This window comes from Pristiophorus japonicus, chromosome 20 (genome assembly GCF_044704955.1).
Source record: "Pristiophorus japonicus isolate sPriJap1 chromosome 20, sPriJap1.hap1, whole genome shotgun sequence".
NCBI lineage: Eukaryota > Metazoa > Chordata > Chondrichthyes > Pristiophoridae > Pristiophorus > Pristiophorus japonicus.
In genome coordinates this window covers 12,756,498-12,775,894 of record NC_091996.1, presented here as the reverse complement: position 1 = coordinate 12,775,894, position 19,397 = coordinate 12,756,498, and the positions used below count along the sequence as shown (strand labels likewise).

The window sequence follows — 19,397 nt, the reverse complement described above, 5'->3', positions numbered from 1 at the left end:
CCTGGTCGACGGTTCAACTCTCCTTTCTTTATTTTCCTGCGAGGGTTTCTCTGGAGACTGGGTATATAATTGGTAGGTGCAGCAGCAGCAACTGGTCTCTGCAGGTCGGATGAGTGGAAGGGAGAGGCTGGCAACAACGACTCGCATTTATATAGCGCCTTCAGTGTGGTAGAAACATCCCCCAAGGCGCCTCACGGGAGCGATTGTCAAGCAAAATTCGACACCGAGCCACACCGAGAACAGATGACCAAACGCTTGGCCAAAGAGGTAGATTTTAAGGAGCGGCTGAAAGGCGACGAGGTTTCGGGAAGAAATTCCAGAGTTTAGGACCTCGGCAGCCGAGGGCACGGCAGCCAGTGGTGGAGCGATGAAAATCAGGAATGCTCAGAGGCTGTAAAATGAGGCACACGACAGCTTTGCTAGTCCAGAGCCCTTTTAAGACGAGAAATCTGGAAGAATGGAGAAGTTCTGTTGACGACGGACTCCGCCAAGATCGTAAGGGAAATAGAGGAAAAGACAAAGCACATCAGGAAGTAGAGATTTCGGTGGCACCAAACTTGGTGTTTAAACGCCTGTCGGGGGTCGGAGGAAGGACAGGCGAGGGATGGCAAGGACGTTCACCATTGAGGGGCCTGGCAGTAGGTTTGCGTGAAGTAGGAGATGGGACAAAGAGCCACGATTTCAACACAGTGAGGATTTAGGGGAGGGGCAAGAGTACAGGATGGGGTATCGACAGCACAACCACAGAGGAAAGGTGTGAAGCACCTACCATCAAAGCAGAGGGCATAGATATCACCAAGGGCCCTTTTGTGATTCCATCCCAGGAAATTTCAGAGATAACAGTGGATACCTTGGTATAAACCCAGGAAAGTAATGGGTACTCTAGTGCAATCCTGGGACAGTAATGCACACCATCGTGTTATCCCTATATTCTAATTGCATTAGAACTGGAATGTTTAACGTGTTGGAGTTAGGGTCAGATGTACATATCAAAAGCAGAAAGTGGGCTCCATGTAATTACACAGGAATGTGATTTCTCCCTTACACAATAATAGTGAGAGCTCCCCTTACACAATAATAGTGGGACCCCTGTACACAATACTAGGACCCGCTACGCAATAATAGTGGGACCCCCGTACACAATACTGGGACCCCCCTCACACAATAATAGTGGGACCCCCTCACACAATAATAGTGAGAGCACCCCTTACACAATAATAGTGAGACCCCCGTATACAATACTGGCATCTGCTACACAATAATAGTGGGACCCCCTCACACAATAATAGTGGGAGCTCCCCTTACACAATAATAGTGGGACCCCTGTACACAATACTAGGACCCGCTACACAATAATAGTGGGACCCCCGTACACAATACTGGGACCCCCCTCACACAATAATAGTGGGACCCCCGTACACAATAATAGTGAGAGCCCCTTACACAATAATAGTGAGAGCCCCTTACCCAATAATAGTGGGACCCCCTTACACAATAATAGTGAGAGCCCCTTACCCAATAATAGTGGGACCCCCGTACACAATAATAGTGAGAGCCCCTTACACTAATAGTGACCCCCCCTTACACAATAACAGTGAGACCCCCCCTTACACAAAGAGTGCCAGGCCCCATCACTCTCTCCCCAAAGCCGGGAAAATGTGAACATTTGGGCTCTTTAAAGTGCCCTGACCTGGAAGACTGGAAAAGGCTGCTTCCTCATTGGTGGATTTTGGCCCAAGGAGGGTGCAATCTTTTCCCGCTCCTTTGCAATGAAGTCGGGCGTGTGCAGTGGCTGGACAAGAAAGGGTCTGGTGAGGAGGGTGTGCTCGGGCCTAGCGGGCTGGGTCATTGAGGGCTCGTGGGCCACAGGCCGTCCGCAGGCTTCACTCTTGGCTATCCTCAGTTCAGTTATACGCTGTTTACGCTTCAGTCGCTCGGTTTAAGTAGTTGTCTGACCCCCTCAGCTGGGATTCCAGCCTGTAACTGTCATCTATTACTCTATATATAAACCTTGCTTACATTCCAGCTTATCCCAGTATTTATTGTGTGATATTGCGTAAAAGTGGACATGCAATGGTTGGGATACATTTTTACATTGCGCAGAGCAACATCCTGCCAAATTAGTCGCAGAATTGCAAAACTTAGTGCAGTGTGTGAGGAGGGAGTCTCGCCCATTGAAAAGGCCAATAATTTATACAGTGGAGACCCCGCTATGAAGGTGGTCTTCCACTAGAGGGCGGTCTCAATTTGTTGCCTCTGTAATTATACCTGGACAGCACTGCAACCTTCCACTGACCCAAAACAGAGTGACTGTACAGCCTTTAATTTACCTCAATGATGATCCAGAAGATAATGACTGGTTCCGACGAAGCCTGGAATTAACTTTGCTCTTTTCCGCCAAGCTCTGGTGTTAAGATTGCCAATCTTTGCTGCGCCCCATTGTGGCAAAGGAGGGATAAGGGGCCTGAGAATCCTCAAGGGGGAGGGTTTCCCTGTTGGGGCTCCGCCATTTCCTGAAGATTTCCAGAACTAGGGTCCGTTAATATAAGATAGTCACGCATCAGAACATAACATAAGAAATAGGAGCAGGAGTCGGCCATTCGGCCCCTCGAGCCTGCTCCGCCATTCAATAAGCTCATGGCTGATTGGATCACGGACTCAGCTCCAATTCCCCGCCCGCTCCCCATAACCCTTCACTCCCTTATCGTTCAAAAATCTGTCTATCTCCACCTTAAATATATTCAAGGACCCAGCCTCCACTGCTCTCTGGGGGTAGAGAATTCCAACGATTGACAACCCTCTCAGGGAAGAAATTCCTCCTCATCTCCGTTTTAAATCCGATACGGAATTCAGGAAAAACTTCCTTTACGCAGAGAGTGGAACTCCCTACTACAAGGAGTAGCCGAGGTGAATAATATAGATGCATTTAAGGGGAAGCTGGATAAACTCATGGGGGAGAAAGGAAACATAGAAACATAGAAAATAGGTGCAGGAGTAGGCCATTCAGGTGCAGGAGTAGGCCAACTTCAGTACCCCCTTCCTGCTTTCTCGCCATACCCCTTGATCCCCCTAGTAGTAAGGACTTCATCTAACTCCCTTTTGAATATATTTAGTGAATTGGCCTCAACTACTTTCTGTGGTAGAGAATTCCACAGGTTCACCACTCTCTGGGTGAAGAAGTCTCTCCTCATCTCGGTCCTAAATGGCTTACCCCTTATCCTTAGACTGTGACCCCTGGTTCTGGACTTCCCCAACATTGGGAACATTATCTAACCTGTCTAAACCCGTCAGAATTTTAAACGTTTCTATGAGGTCCCCTCTCATTCTTCTGAACTCCAGTGAATACAAGCCCAGTTGATCCAGTCTTTCTTGATAGGTCAGTCCCACCATCCCGGGAATCAGTCTGGTGAATCTTCGCTGCACTCCCTCAATAGCAAGAATGTCCTTCCTCTAGTTAGGAGACCAAAACTGAACACAATACTCGAGGTGTGGCCTCACCAAGGCCCTGTACAACTGTAGCAACACCTCCCTGCCCCTGTATTCAAATCCCCTTGCTATGAAGTCCAACATGCCATTTGCTTTCTTAACCGCCTGCTGTACCTGCATGCCAACCTTCAATGACTGATGTACCATGACACCCAGGTCTCGTTGCACCTCCCCTTTTCCTAATCTGTCACCATTCAGATAATAGTCTGTCTCTCTGTTTTTACCACCAAAGTGGATAACCTCACATTTATCCACATTATACTTCATCTGCCATGCATTTGCCCACTCACCTAACCTATCCAAGTCACTCTACAGCCTCATAGCATCCTCCTCGCAGCTCACACTGCCACCCAACTTAGTGTCATCCGCAAATTTGGAGATACTACATTTAATCCCCTCGTCTAAATCATTAATGTACAATGTAAACAGCTGGGGCCCCAGCACAGAACCTTGCGATACCTCACTAGTTACTGCCTGCCATTCTGAAAAGTACCCATTTACTCCTACTCTTTGCTTCCTGTCTGACAACCAGTTCTCAATCCACGTCAGCACACTACCCCCAATCCCATGTGCTTTAACTTTGCACATTAATCTCTTGTGTGGGACCTTGTCGAAAGCCTTCTGAAAGTCCAAATATACCACATCAACTGGTTCTCCCTTGTCCACTTTTCTGAAAACATCCTCAAAAAATTCCAGAAGATTTGTCAAGCATGATTTCCCTTTCACAAATCCATGCTGACTTGGACCTATCATGTCACCTCTTTCCAAATGCGCTGCTATGACATCCTTAATAATTGATTCCATCATTTTACCCACTACTGAGGTCAGGCTGACCGGTCTATAATTCCCTGTTTTCTCTCTCCCTCCTTTTTTAAAAAGTGGGGTTACATTGGCTACCCTCCACTCGATAGGAACTGATCCAGAGTCAGTGGAATGTTGGAAAATGACTGTTATGCATCCGCTATTTCCAAGGCCACCTCCTTAAGTACTCTGGGATGCAGTCCATCAGGCCCTGGGGATTTATCGGCCTTCAATCCCATCAATTTCCCCAACACAATTTCCCGACTAATAAAGATTTCCCTCCATTCCTCCTCCTTACTAGACCCTCTGACCCCTTTTATATCCAGAAGATTGTTTGTGTCCTCCTTAGTGAATACCGAACCAAAGTACTTGTTCAATTGGTCTGCCATTTCTTTGTTCCCCGTTATGACTTCCCCTGATTCTAACTGCAGGGGACCTACGTTTGTCTTTACTAACCTTCTTCTCTTTACATATCTATAGAAACTTTTGCAATCCGCCTTAATGTTCCCTGCAAGCTTCTTCTCGTACTCCATTTTCCCTGCCCTAATCAAACCCTTTGTCCTCCTCTGCTGAGTTCTAAATTTCTCCCAGTCCCCAGAACAGAGGGTTATGTTGATAAGGTGAGATGAAGAGGGGTGGGAGAGGTTGGTGTGGAGTATAAACACCGGCACGGATCAGTTTGGGCCGAATGGCCTGTTTCTGTGCTGTAACTCCCATGTGATTCTAGCAACGGTCAACTCCTTAAGAGGAGGAGAGGAGAGGAGAAAAATGGAGGGGAAAGGAGATTTGCCATTCCTGTTTCCGTTGTCGTCCGCGCCTCTTTGGGAGCTTGGTGCCTTAGTGACCACCCTGGAGTCTCCCTTTCCAGTGTCTAGTTTATCTTCTGGTCCGCTGCTGGCAAATAAAAACCCCCATGTCACGGTAGTTTTATCGTCAGCCTTACCTTCCAGGCACGCTGTCCCCACTTCACTGCCCTTCCGCCGACATCCCGCTGTCCCCATTGCGTGGTTGTTCCACCGCTGTGCTCCTTTCTGTAAACGGTCCACCTGTTGCCGTGGTGACCATGCCAAGTGTCGCAGTGAGGATGTCAGCCGTGGCTCGGAACAGAAGTTTCCTCTGAGCCGGGGTGGGCAGTTTGAAGGCAATAGATTCTTGCATATAGCAGTGTGCTATTGGAAGCAGTAAAATCGGATGGTGTGCCCTTAATGACTGTTGGGCCACTGCATTTCTTCCTTGGGTGTGATTCTGGCGCATTTTAGACTCACAAGCAATTGCCATACTCATGTTCAGAAACCACTAGTTAAAACTGGTGCATAAGTCGTACTTGTATATAAGTCGCACCCCTATCTTATAATCTGCATCTCAGTAAATGTGCCATCAGTCATACCAGTGTAAGGAAGCCTCTCCATTTCCAGAGGATGTAAAAAAAAAATGCCCGATGTATGTGACTCCTCACAAGGATTTTTTTTTTTTTTAAATTGAGAAACTCAAATGAACGCCCACGGGGACAAGACACCACCAAGGTTGTGACGAATAGTGGAGAAGGTGAGGCAAATTAGGTCGTGATTAGGCGATAAGAACCATAAGAATTAGAAACAGGAGTCGGCCATTCGGCCCCTCGAGCCTGCTCCGCCATTCAATGCGATCATGGCTGATCTTCCACCTCAACTCCACTTTCCTGCACTGTCCCCATATCCCTTGTTTCCCTTAATATCCAAAAATCTATCGATCTCTGTCTTGAATATACTCAACGACTGAGCCTCCACAGCCCTCTGGGGTAGAGAATTCCAAAGATTCACCACCCTCTGAGTGAAGAAGTTTCTCCTCATCTCAGTCCTAAATGGCTGACCCTTTATTCTGAGACTGTGACCCCTGGTTCTAGACTCCCCAGCCAGGGGGAAACATCCTTCCTGCATCTACCCTGTCAAGCCCTGTAGGAATTTTGCATGTTTCAATGAGATCACCTCTCATTCTTCTAATCTCCAGAGTGTATAGGCCCAGCACTCAAATCTCTCCTCATAGCACATCCCTCTCATCCCAGAAATCAATCCAGTGAACCCTCGTTGCACTCCCTCTAAGACAAGTATGTCCTTCCTTAGGTAAGGTGACCAAAACTGTACACAGTGATGGTGAGCTTGGTTTTAAAAGCCTGCATATTGTCGAAGGAGCCTCACAGTTTTGAGGCTCTGGGGAAAGAATATTTAGGCTTCAATGCGTGAGTCTTAAGATGGAGTTCAGAAAGGAAAACTCGAAACTCGGCCTTTCAGGGGTGATGTCAGGGAGCGCTTCTTCACACAAAGGGTGGTGGAAACCAGGAGCTCCCACCCCAAAAAATCTGGAGGTGGGGATCAATTGAAAAGATCAAAACTGAGATTGATAGATTCTTTGATTGATTGCACCTTCTCCAAGAGTGGTGTTCGAGGAAGCTGTTGAATGCAGGAGCAGTACTCATGTCTTGTATAGACCTCTGTATAATTACGGTGTCAGTTGCCTATCCCAACCCTGCATGGTTCGGCTACATCTTGATGTGGAAACTGTGTTTGGAGGTGCACAAGGCCAAGTGATAGAGACTCCAATTAACTGGCAGAAGAATTGCATTACTCACTGGTTTTTATTTGACGCGATAAATCAGGACGCGATATTAATAAATCTCACTTGACTGCGTGCATGTCGCACCTGCCTGAGTTCGAGGTCTGGTTTTGTTTAGTAATTGAAACCCAGCCCTGCTATGCCCTCTGTTACACTGCCACCTGGTGGTTGGGCCCACAGAGTCAATCTACCCAAGTTAAAATTCAGTCTCGAATCTGAGGGCTAAAAATACGGCGAGACTCTGGGCCAGGCGTAGAAATCTCGGCCCTGGCGAGAAATTGGGGTTTGCCGTCCCCCCCCCCCGGGTTAGAAGTGGAGTGCCAAATCAAGCGGCCCCACTTCCTTCCTCGGGCGGGAGCCGAGGCGGGTAGCTCAGTAGCGCTGCCGCGTACGAGGGGCTCTTCCCCCAATTAAAGAGTCCTACCTAGATCACCGGGGAGCGGGGTTGCCGCGGCAGCTGACCGGCGCACAAGCAGTGCCGGGCTGGCCGATCGCGGCACTTGCCCCGCCTCCAAAAGCATCAACGTGGTGCGCCAGGAAATCGGCAATTCTTTTAACCAACAGCAGCCCACCTCCCCTTGAACTTTCGACCCTGCTAGCGGCCGGCCTCCCCGCTACCCGTCCCCTGAAGCTGCCGCTGTCATCGCCCGCCGTAGCTTCAGGGGGCTTTACCCAATTTAGGGTCCGGGCACTAACGGGAGGCGCAAATTACCTGAATTTCTCCCCTCCAGTGTTTTGTAGAAATGTTTCGAAAGAAAGAAAGACTTACATTTACACAGCGCCTTTCATGACCACCAGACGCCTCAAAGCGCTTTACAGCCAATGAAGTACATTTTTGAAGTGTAGTCACTGTTGTAATGGGGGAAACGCAGCTGCCAATTTGTGCACAGCAAGCTCCCACACACAGCAGTGTGATAATGACCAGAGAATTTGTTTGTGTTACATTAATTGAGGGATAAAGTTTAATCCTACTCTTCCCGCTCCCTCCCGTATTAATATCAAACTCAAACACCAAGTGCACATGCTCTGTGAGAAAGCGGTGTTTGTTGGGCTGAGGCTTCAGTCAAACACAGAGCCGTGAGTAACTGGGGACCTGCGTGGTCAGCTTGCTGCCCTTTGACCTTCGGCGACCTTGGTTCGAATCCGGCCCTGGCTGAGTGGATGAAGATCTCCGCTCTCTTGACTAACTGTTAAAAAAAAAACCCCGAAGTGAAGGGCGTTTGGAGTAGTCTCAATATAACTACCATGGGCTCACAAAACCGTCCCTAACTCAACACCAATCGGCACTAAATTAGCCAGCTCACTGAACAAGGGTATAAGGAGTGCTGTAGTGTGGGAAATGTACAAAAATGTCCCTTTGGTGCCGTGCAGGAAGCTCTTCTGATGGTCAAGTTGAGGGATATTGTTGGGTCAGCATAGGGGGAGTTTTACTCTAATGGAGTTGAGGAGAGAGTGAGAAGACTAGGCCCATATTCTCTAGAGTTCAGAAGAATGAGGGGTGATCTCATTGAAAATATATTCAAAAGGAGTTAGATGAAGTCCTTACTACTTGGGGGATCAAGAGGTATGGCGAGAAAGCAGGAATGGGGTACTGAAGTTGCATGTTCAGCCATGAACTCATTGAATGGCAGTGCAGGCTAGAAGGGCCGAATGGCCGACTCCTGCACCTATTTTCTATGGGGTTTTTTCTATGAAACGTACAAAATTATTATAGGGCTTGACAGGGTAGATGCAGAGAGGATGTTTCCCTGGCTGTGAAGTCTAGAACAAGGAGTCACAGTCTCAGAATAAAGGGTCGGCCATTTAGGACTTTGATGAGGAGAAATTTCTTAACACAGAGAGTGGTGAATCTTTGGAATTCTCTACCCCAGAGGGCAGTGGAGGCTCAGTCTTTGAGTATATTCAAGACAGATAGATTTTTTGATATTAAGGGAATCAAGGGATATGGGGGTAGAGCGGGAAAGTGGAGTTGAGGTAGATGATCAGCCATGATCTCATTGAATGGCCTACTCCTGCTCCTATTTCTTATGTTCTTATGAATCTGGCTGTGTTAAAGCTAATCTGAAAGTGCAGACAGTGTTTGACCTTCCCTGGAGCTGACGCCTGTCACTTTTTTTCATTGAAAAAAAAAATTACAGTCTAATTGTTTTCAATTTGCTTTTCCCATCGACTACCTGTCAATTCCTGCCCATAAAAAAACGAAAGGTTCATTTTAAGACATTGATATTTAGGCTCGGGCTAGAGGAGGAGACACTGCAGAAGAGCTTTGAAATGAGCTTATGAAGTGTATAGAGAGAGTGAATGAAGAGAAACGGCTTCCAGTGGTTGAAGAGTCGATAACCAGAGGACTAAGATTTAAGGTGATTGGCAGAAAATCCAGAGATGACGTGAGGGAAAACTTGCTAATGCAGTGAGAAGTTAGGATTTGGAATGCACTGCCTGATAGGGTGATGGATACAGGTTCAATAGTGGCCTTCAGAAGGGAGTTGGATAAATACTTGAAGGAGAAAAAATTGCAGGGATATGGAATAACCGTCGAAAGAACCGGCGCGAACTCGGTGGGCTGAATAGCCTCCTTCTGTGCTGTACCATTCTGTGATCCTATAAATGATGTTGAGTGTTTGGTGCACTGTGTGATTTATATAAAGGGGACGTTCCAGTCACATCTCATTGCCCTGAAACTCTCACGTGCGTGGCTCAGTGTTTCCGCTGCGCGGCACGAGGAGGACGTATTAACCAAATGATCGATCACAGCTGATGTTCAACACGAGCGCGACAAAAGGGAATGAACTCATGGGAGCCACTTCTCGCACATTTAACTGCATTACTTTCACTGCACAGGGTTAAAACATCCTCCGAGCTGCCGGCCATCATCGGCAATTTATTTTAACCGAGAAACATAGGTGCAGTGCATCAACCAGGCCGTGAGGAAGGAAAAGAGGTTCATTAAGTCGTAGCGACAGAGGGGAAATGGAAGGGGGGACAGTGAGTGATAAAAGGGATTTTTTTTCCCCCGTTCGTTCCTGGGATGTGGGCGTCACCGGCAAGGCCCAGCATTTATTGGCCATCCCTAGTTGCTCTCGGTGAAGATGGTGGTGAGCCACCTTCTTGAATCGCTGCAGTCCCACGTGGTGAAGGTGCTCCCACACGGTGCTGTCAGGGAGGGGGTTCCAGGATTTTGACCCAGCCACGATGAAGGAACGGCCGACATATTTCCAAGTCAGGATGGTGTGTGACCCGGAGGGGAGCTTGGAGGTGATGGTGTCCCCGTGCTCCCTCTCGGTGGTGGCGGTCGAGGGTTTGAGAGCTGCCGCTGGAAGAATCCGTGGCGGGATGCTGCAGTGCATCTTGTAGGTGGGCTGCTGCGATGGCAACGGTATAGAATCATAGGGCTCGACTTTCCCGAGAGCCCCTCCACGCCAGAAAAACCGTTAATGCTTTGCAAATGACGCTGGCGAGAATTTCCATAATTAAGTTAAGAATAATCGCCCGGCGAGAAAATGGATCTTGCACCAGTATTCTTGGCGGTTAAAGGCGAAACTAAGTGAAACAGACGGTTCTTAAAAATTTTTTTTAAATTTAGTCTGAGGCTGCGGTTGGGCCTAGGGAGGGGGGAACAACTTAAAAAAAAAAAAATTTCACAAAAGAAAGTTAATAAACATTTCCCCAAGACAGTTTTAAAGCTAATCGCCGTTTTACAATGTAAAGAAAATAAAAAAAGAAGCTTTAACTTACTTTTTTTTTTGCAGAGTACTCACGTACTGCCCCGTTTAAGCAGCTTTACACCGGGCGGTTCCCTCGGCGATCTGGACCGGCTTCCGTTGAGCCCAAACTTAGCCCCCGGCGATTCTCTCGGCGCCGCTTTGTTCCCGGCGGGCGTTTCGAGATGTGGGCGGTAACCTTCATGAAGTAAGGGGGGGAAACTGCCACAGAAACGGCTGCACCGCCGAGAGAACTGCCGGAAAAAAAAAACCCCCGTTGAAAATGAAGGTGAAAGTTTAGCTCATAGAATGGCGCAGAGCAGAAGAGGGCCATTCGGCCCATCGTGCCTGTGCCTGCTCTTTGGTAGAGCTAGCCGTTTAATCCCGCCCCCCTGCTCTTTCCCTGTAGCCCTGTCATTTTTCTTTTGATCCTTTTCAAATATTTATCTCATTCCCTTTTGAATGCGACTATCGAATCTGCTTCCACCGCCCTTTCCGGCAGTGCGTTCCAGATCACAACAACTCGCTGTCAGTCTCCTGCATGAAGAATGGTCACTTGGGCAAAGGAGCAGAAGGCAGCCAGGGTCGGGCAGTCGTCCTCACTCAAGGGGCCCATGCCTCAAGGAGAGATGGGGATTGGGAAGTTGGTGGAGGAAAATAAACCTGTTACAGAGACGCGAGTTATCAAATGTCTGCCGGTGTTGGTAATGACCAAACTTTTGTTTTTGCAGGGAACGACAGGGGTTCTAACTGAGCCGGACTGAACTGCTCTAGGATTGGTATGGGTTCCTACAGGGGACAAACATCCAGGTTCTGTAAATTGCCTTGCTATGTAATGTGCATCGCCATATAAGAAAGCATTGACACACATCACCAAAACCTGCAAAAAAAAAAAAGGCAAGCAATGTCTGGACCAGTGAGATTCGTAACAAAAAGCCAGGCAGGGGATGGGGTGGCGGGGGAAGTGTGGGGGGCAGCGGGGGCATTTGCAACCTGTCTCCCTTCACCTGCGTGTCTCTGGGGATCCTTGCACCGCTTACCTTGGCTGCGAAACTTTGCCAGAGCTGATGATCAGTGCTGTGTCGCTCCCCTCCTCCCCCCCCCCCCCCAGCCCCGACCCCCCCCTCTCTTTCTCCAGCCGTTGAGCGAGAATACTATCAGGAGGTGAGCAGAGAAGGGATGTGCAGGCTGCCTGAAAGCTATCGTTTGATAAAACTGTCAGTCCTGTAGCTCCTCCATTACCCTGCAGTCTACCCCACCCACACCAAACCCCCACCCCCCCTCCCCCAATCCCGTCTTCCTTAGGGAGAGTGCTTGGCACCTTTACCCGGCACCTGCCCAGGGTTGGAACTCGGGAGCTGAGCGCATGGGGAGTCAAAGGGCGGAGACAGTCGCATTATCGGGCAGTGCGTTGGGAGGCATTCTTCCTTGTACCGCTGGAGCGCACGGGGTGATGAAAGGTTAGTGAATAACACTGGTCCAGGCAATGAATGTCTGTCCTCTCTAGGCACCTGTACCTTTTGCTCGCGAGGGCTTTGGTTTGAGCTTGTTTGTGCGTTGGAAAGTTGACCAGAGGAAGGGAGAGCTTTCCGTGTGCGCTTTTTTGTCGTCATGATCTGTAACCTTTGACCTTGCCCGTCTGCCATCTTTATTTGATATTATCTTTCAGAATAACAATAAGTGACCCTTGAGGACATTAACCATAGACTGGTACGTGCCGCTGCTCATTAACACCGCCTCTCCGCCGGGCTTTGCATGACTTCCCGTAACCAACATTCCTCACACATCCATGTAGGCCTAGTCATTAAAGAGGCACTGCTTTTATCGCTCAGGTGGTTGGAAAGCGCACGACGTGATGTCGCAGTTTGTGTCCACAACGTCATGAAAATATCTTTTGTGTCAAATATGCTTAGTCGCAGTTCCCCCCCTCCCCACCGATAAGGGCAGTGCCTTTAAACCCACCTTCCACTGAACTATTCCACCCATCCCAGTGATAGCACAGTATGTGAACAACACTTTACGGTTAAGAAAATACAGAAAATTGCCTTCATCAACGAGCTGTGTTGATGAAAATGCTCAAATTTGCTTGTGTCCTCTGTCGATGACTCCCTTTTCTTTGGTAGCTCAGGACGCTTAGTTCCTCCACTGTTGCTCTCCCTGTGTGCGCGGGATTGGCTGAGAGTTCCAGCATGAGGTTTGCTCCCAGCAACACCCTCCCAAATGCCCCACCCTCACTCCTCTTCATTCACTAGCCATGTGTGTGAGGACATTAACCCTAGACTGGTACGTGCCGGGATTGGACTGGTACAGCTCAGGTTAACCCACCTGACGATTACCCTACCTGTGATTACGTACCAAGCATCCCAGCGATGGACTGACCATGTGAACCAGCGCCCCCCCCCATTCCAGGGAGCCTGTGAGCTGCAGCATTACGGCAATGGTTGTCCACTTATGGATGGGTAGCATTTGGAAACTCTTATCAAAACCCCTCCCCCAGAGTCAAATCTACTCATTAACAGTCTGTTGAGAACACAAACGAGTTGGCACATGTGCTATTGACTAGTACAGCAACAAGTGGGGAACACTAGACAGGGATTCAAATATCACCAACGCCAACCAGTACCAAAGAGAAGAGAACATTACAGAGAACACAGTCACTGGCATTCTTCTGTGTGTGAGGTGAACAGTGTCTGTATCGCGGAGTATTTTGAATGTAACTGTTACGACAGTCCATGAATTGTTCTGTTCATTTGGTGTAGCTCTTAGTGGTGTACGGAGACACCAGAAACACAATATGACAAAGTCAAGGATGAGAACAAGCCATTCAGCCCTTCCTTCTAGTGCCCTGACTCACCCACGCTGGCATTCAGCTCTCCAGTCCTAAGGCCTTTGGCTCCACTACCTGAAAAATCTAATTTCCCAATCTCTGCCACAAATTCCGCTTATTGACTTCTTCCCGCCGTTTGTTGGCAGACAGACATTTTCTCACCATTCGTCCGACCGACTGGTTTTATCGAGACGATGGCAACACATTGCCTGATCGTAACTTAATTGCAGATAAGCCATCCTTTCACATCATACATTTGATATTGAAAGAAGAACTCAGTCTATTCGATCCTGGTTCGTACCTCTGGGTCATGGGGTTCAGTGCCAAGCTGTACAGATGGTGACTGGAAATAAATAAAGAAAACAACCTTACCTTTCTCTCTGGGCGATTCTGCCCGAGATCCGCTTGCACTCACCACTTTTTTCAGGCTGTAAGAATGCCTGCCAGGAAGGTCGCTATAGAGACCAAATGGCATCACCGCGTGGGTGGGGCTAGAGGGCGCAATGTTACCTCTTGGTGCCTCTACCAAAGACCCAACTGGATTTCCCCGGAGGCGTGGACGCTGCTTAGTGCCGATGGAAGGACTTTGCCGCCCATTAGCCGTCCATCGCCGGCGGTAATGGGCGGCGTTAGAAACGGAATTTCGACCCCTCGCTGTCCGATTGGGTGAGGTACTGGAGGGAGTCAGAGGCCTGCGGTATTGATCCCTTAACCAGAGTTCAAACGAGGGGATCAAACTGGGGTGTAAAAAGATGTCCAAAATTTACTCTGCCCTACGACAAAAAGATAAAGGAGCCATCATTTGACACAATTGAGTGGCACTAAAAGGATATAATTTTCTCAGCTAATGGGCCTATTTTGATAATAGAACGTAAAACAGAACCTTAATGGCAACTTTCTTGACTTTTGTTGTGTTGTGTTGACTGCATTTCCGTCTGTGGTTCTCCTCCATTTCCCTCTCCTCCCCCTCCCCCCACCGTACGATGCATGCGTTTTCTTTAATGTGTCCCGCGTATAATTTGGCTCTCTCCACATGTTGCTGGATGGACTTGAAGGTATTCGTGCTTCCCGCAGGGGCCCTGGACTGCAATGAAGCCTATTCATTGTCGACAGTCGGGTTTCCCCGGTGTGTGTTTGAACTGGGTCTGGTTGGCTGCTGCAGACTTCCACAGGGCACCCCGCGTCGTCTGGTGGGAATGACAGAGCGGCGATTGAGCGACTTAAACCGTTTCTCTGTGTTACAGCACCGTGACCTCCAGAGGCGGGTGTTAAGCACAGGGGTCGGGGCGGGGAATCAGGGATGATTCGGTCACACTGTCGGGCTCTGCTTCTCTGCGACATCCATCATTGCTGGGGGATTCTCTGAATAACTGGCGTGGCATGTTGACGACTGGTGGGGTGGGATACAGAAACAGTCCATATCTAACATTCCAGCCAGGGTTGACGAGGAACCCTATGCCTATGTTATTGATCACAAACCTCCGATCCACAACCATCACGAGTGCTCAATGAAGATCCATTATTTCAGATACAACTTTGATATTACTGCACGCCCTTCCCTTCCACACGGCCCACCGCCCCCCCCCCCCACCCCCGCCCCCCCTCCCATCCCCCGGCCCACCCGCCCACCCAAAAAACATGCTCTGGGCTGGGAGCCAGTGGCCTGTGATTTCTTTTTTTACCAGTGATTACCTCACTGAGCTAAATCGAACATTAGTCGCACGTTTTCCCTCAAATATTGTTGTTGTTTTGCAAAATACATTCCATCCACAAACTTATAAACAGGCTAAGTGAGTGGGCAAAAATTTGGCAGATGGAATATAACATGGGAAAATGTGAGGTTATCCACTTTGGTCGGAAAAATAAAAAAGCAAATTATTATTTAAATGGAGAGAGTTTACAAAGTGCTCAAGTACAGAGGGGTCTGGGGGTCTTTGTACATGAAACACAAAAAGTTAGAGTGCAGGTACAGCAGGTAATCAGGAAGGCAAATGGAATGGTGGCCTTTATTGCAAGGGGGATAGAGTATAAAAGCAGGGGAGTCCTGCTACAACTGTACAGGGTATTGGTGAGACCACACCTGGAGTACTGCGTGTAGTTTTGGTCTCCGTATTTAAGGAGGGATATACTTGCATTGGAGGCAGTTCAGAAAAGGTTCACCAGATTGATTCCAGAGATGAAGAGGTTGTCTTATGAGGAAAGGTTGAGCAGGTTGTGCCTGTACACATTGGAGTTTAGAAGAATGAGAGGTGATCTTATTGAAACATATAAGATTCCAAAGATTCATGACACTCTGAGAGAAGAAATTCTTCCTCATCCCCGTTTTAATTGGGCGACCCCTTAATCTGAAACTATGCCCCCTAGTTCTAGATTCCCCCACGAGGGGAAACATCCTCTCTGCATCTACCCTGTCGAGCCCCCTCATAATCTTATATGTTTCAATAAGATCACCTCTAATTCTTCTCAACTCCAATGAGTGCAGGCCCAACCTTCTCAACCTTTCTTCATAGGAAAAGGGAAGAATGAGACACAACCTCACTCCTTGAACATTTTTACCCGAGGAAGAGGAGAACTGAGGTCCTAGCACTTGGAATGTAGTAATGTATCAAATGCACATTAATGGTATTTTATTCATGAATATAAACCATGAGCCCAGCATACCAGTGAACAATTTCAATCGCTTGCGATGTTTTTAATAGAATGACTGAATGATTTCTTTGACAAATCCTATTTGTAATCATAGAATCATAGAAATTTACAGCACGGAAGGAGGCCATTTCAGCCCATCGTGTCCGTGCCGGCCGACCAAGAGCTATCCAGCCTAATCTTGGTCTGTAGTCCTGTAGGTTACCACACTTCAGGTGCACATCTAAGTATTTTTTTAATGTGGTGAGGGTTTCTGCCTCTACCACCCTTTCAGGCAGTGAGTTCCAGACCCCCCCCACCACTCTAGATAAAGAAATCTCCCCTCATATCTCCTCTAGATCTCCCCCCAATTACATTAAATCGATACCCTCTGGTTGTTGACCCCACTGCTAAGGGAAACAGGTCCTTCCTTTCCACTCGATCCAGGCTCCTCATAATTTTATACACCTCAATCAGGTCTCCCCTTAGCCTCCTCTGTTCCAAAGAAAACAGACCCAGCATCTCCAATCTTTCCTCATAGCCAAAATTCTCCAGTCCAGGCAACATTCTTGTAAATCTCCTCTGCACCCTTTCCAGTGCAATCACATCTTTCCTGTAATGTGGTGACCAGAACTGCACGCAGTACTCCAGCTGTGGCCTAACTATGTTTTATACAGTTCAAGCATAACCTCCCTGCTCTTGTATTCTATCCCTCGGCTAATAAAGGCAAGTATTCCAAATGCCTTCTTAACCACCTTATCTACCTGGTCTGCTACCTTCAGGGATCTGTGGACCTGCACTCCCAGCTCCCTTTGTTCCTCGACACTTTTCAGTGTCGTACCATTTAGTGTGTATTCCCTTGCATTGTTAGACCTCCCCAAATGCATTATCTCACACTTATCCGGATTGAATTCCACTTGCCACTGTTCTGCTAACCTGACCAGTACATTGATATCTTCCTGCAGTCCGCAGCTTTATCAACCACACAACCTATTGTAGTGTAATACTTCAATCATATTGTTTCTTTCTGTCTCTGAGACTATATCTGTTGCAATTCATCCTCCTGTGGCTGCATTCCTTCGCATGTTCAGTGGTGTGCCATCCTTTTACAAGGATATAAACTTCATCTTCATTGGATACTATATAAATTAATATTAAAAGGACTGGTTGCCGGGGTAACCCTATGCTATAATGATCCTGGAGAGACAAGGGTGCAGTTGAAAAGAGTTTTAACCCCCAAATGGGTCTGACTGTCACTCTCACTGCTCTAAAGATGATCAACCCCATTGCATTCAGTCATTAAAAAAACAGGCAAAGTTTCAAAACTTATATTAACTATAGGCATAACGTTGGGAACAACAAAGCACAAAGTTATTTGGACTGTCACTGTGGAGACACTAAAACAGGCGTGGTTAGTTGAATTAATTAGTTACAATCAGAGGCCGTAAAATGTACATGCTGGGTTTGTGGTGTTTTGGCCATTAATAAGAGGCCCTTGATCTAATACTGTGCATTTGATACTGTGAGACATTCTTGGCTTTGCTTATGATGCTCCTCAAGGTTGAATATTCCCAAGGAGCTGGAGGGCTGCTGGCATTCACGGAACCTGACCCCAGTCAACGCTTTCAGGATCACTGCAGAGAAAAGGCAAAGGGTTGATTTCCCTGCGTTTCCTGAATGTGACCTGTGTCTATCAGTCCCAAGTCCTCAGTGTCCTCTGTATCAAAGAATCATAGAAGTTTACAGCACGGAAGGAGGACATTCCGGCCCATCCTGTCCGTGCCAGCCGACAATGAGCTATCCAGCCTAATCCCACTTTCCAGCCCTGTAGGTTATGGCACTTCAAGTGCACATCCAAGTACTTTTTAAATGTGGTGAGGGTTTCTGCCTCTACCACCCTTTCAGGCAGTAAGTTCCAGACCCCCACCACCCTCTGGGTGAAGAAATTTCCCCTCAAATCCTCTCTAAACCTCCAACCAATTACTTTAAATCTCTGCCCCCTGGTTATTGACCCCTGTGCTCAGGGAAATAGGTCCTTCCTATCCACTCTATCGAGGCTCCTCATAATTTTATTCAACTCAGTAAGGTGTTCCCTCAGCCTCCTCTGATTTAAAGAAAAAAAAACCCTAGCCTATCCAATCTTTCCTCATAGCTAAAATTCTCCAGTCCAGGCAGCTTCCTCATAAACTCCTCTGCACCTTCTCTAGTGCAATCATATCCTTCCTGTAATGCGGTGACCAGAACTGCACGCAGTACTCCAGCTGTGGCCTAACTAGTGTTTTATACAGTTCAAGCATAACCTCCCTGCTCTTGTATTCTATGCCTCGGCTAATAAAGGCAAGTATTCCTTTATTTTGCCCCCTGACCTTGGTTTGACCAATGAGAATAATTAGTATCTCAGGGATTTGGGAATGCACTGTGTGTCACACAAATCCCAGAGGTCAATCTGAAACTGTGTTCACTCTGCCTGCCCCCTCCCCACCCCGACACGCGGATCAAATGCTCTGTTCCTCGGGGAAATTGTGAGGTACCACCTTCGGTCCATGATAAAGCTGTGGAGCAACTAACTGCTGGGGATGGAAGTCCTCTCCAGTTTATATAACAAAAAGAGTCAGTTAGCATCTGAAAGGGAAAAATAGGTTAACGCAATTTACAGCAATGTATCATGGGTTCTGTAGGGAACGGTAGCAGAGTGGTTATGTTACTGGACGAGTAATCCAGAGACCTGGACTAATGATCCGGAGACATGGGTTCAAATCCCACCACGGCAACTGGGGAATTTAAATTCAGTTAATTAAACCATGTGTTTGTAAAATGTTGCTGGGAGCAGTTATTTATCATCGAGTTTTGTTAAATTAAACATGACATGATTGGGGAAAAAAAATTAAATAAATCTGGAATTAAAAAGCTAGTCTCAGTAACGGTGACCATGAAACTACTGGTTTGTCAGAACCATCTGGTTCACTAATGTCCTTTAGGGGAAGGAAATCTGCCGTCCTTACCCGGTCTGGACTATATGTGACTCCAGACCCACAGCAATATGGTTGACCCTGAATTGGTCTAGCGAGCCACTCAGTTGTACCGAACTGCTACGACACACCATGCAGGACTGCAGAGGTTCAATAGGACGACCCATCACCACCACCTTCTCAAGGGCCAGTTAGGGATGGGCAATAAATGCCGGCCTTGCCAGCGACGCCCACATCCCGTAAACAGATAAATAACAAGGAAAATTGTTACCATGGTCGCCATTCGTTCCTTCCTCCATCATCAGCCCACTGTTAAAATCCATGGACTAGCGGTTGTCAACACGGCCGTGGGAGAAACAACAGATCATGTTAACGGTGTGAACATGCCCTCCCTTGGAC

General features: G+C 47.7%; 1 protein-coding gene across 1 annotated transcript in view; it reads left to right on the top strand.

Moving 5' to 3' along the window:
- The window catches only part of LOC139232873 (dynamin-1), a 267,371-nt gene extending 253,901 nt beyond the window's left edge, over positions 1-13,470 (top strand). The window contains exon 19 of the mRNA XM_070863364.1: positions 12,247-13,470. Within this exon, the coding sequence (XP_070719465.1) occupies positions 12,247-12,268 (22 nt within the window). The 3' untranslated portion in view covers positions 12,269-13,470. The remainder of the gene's footprint in view (positions 1-12,246) is intronic.
- Positions 13,471-19,397: the final 5,927 nt, after the last annotated feature.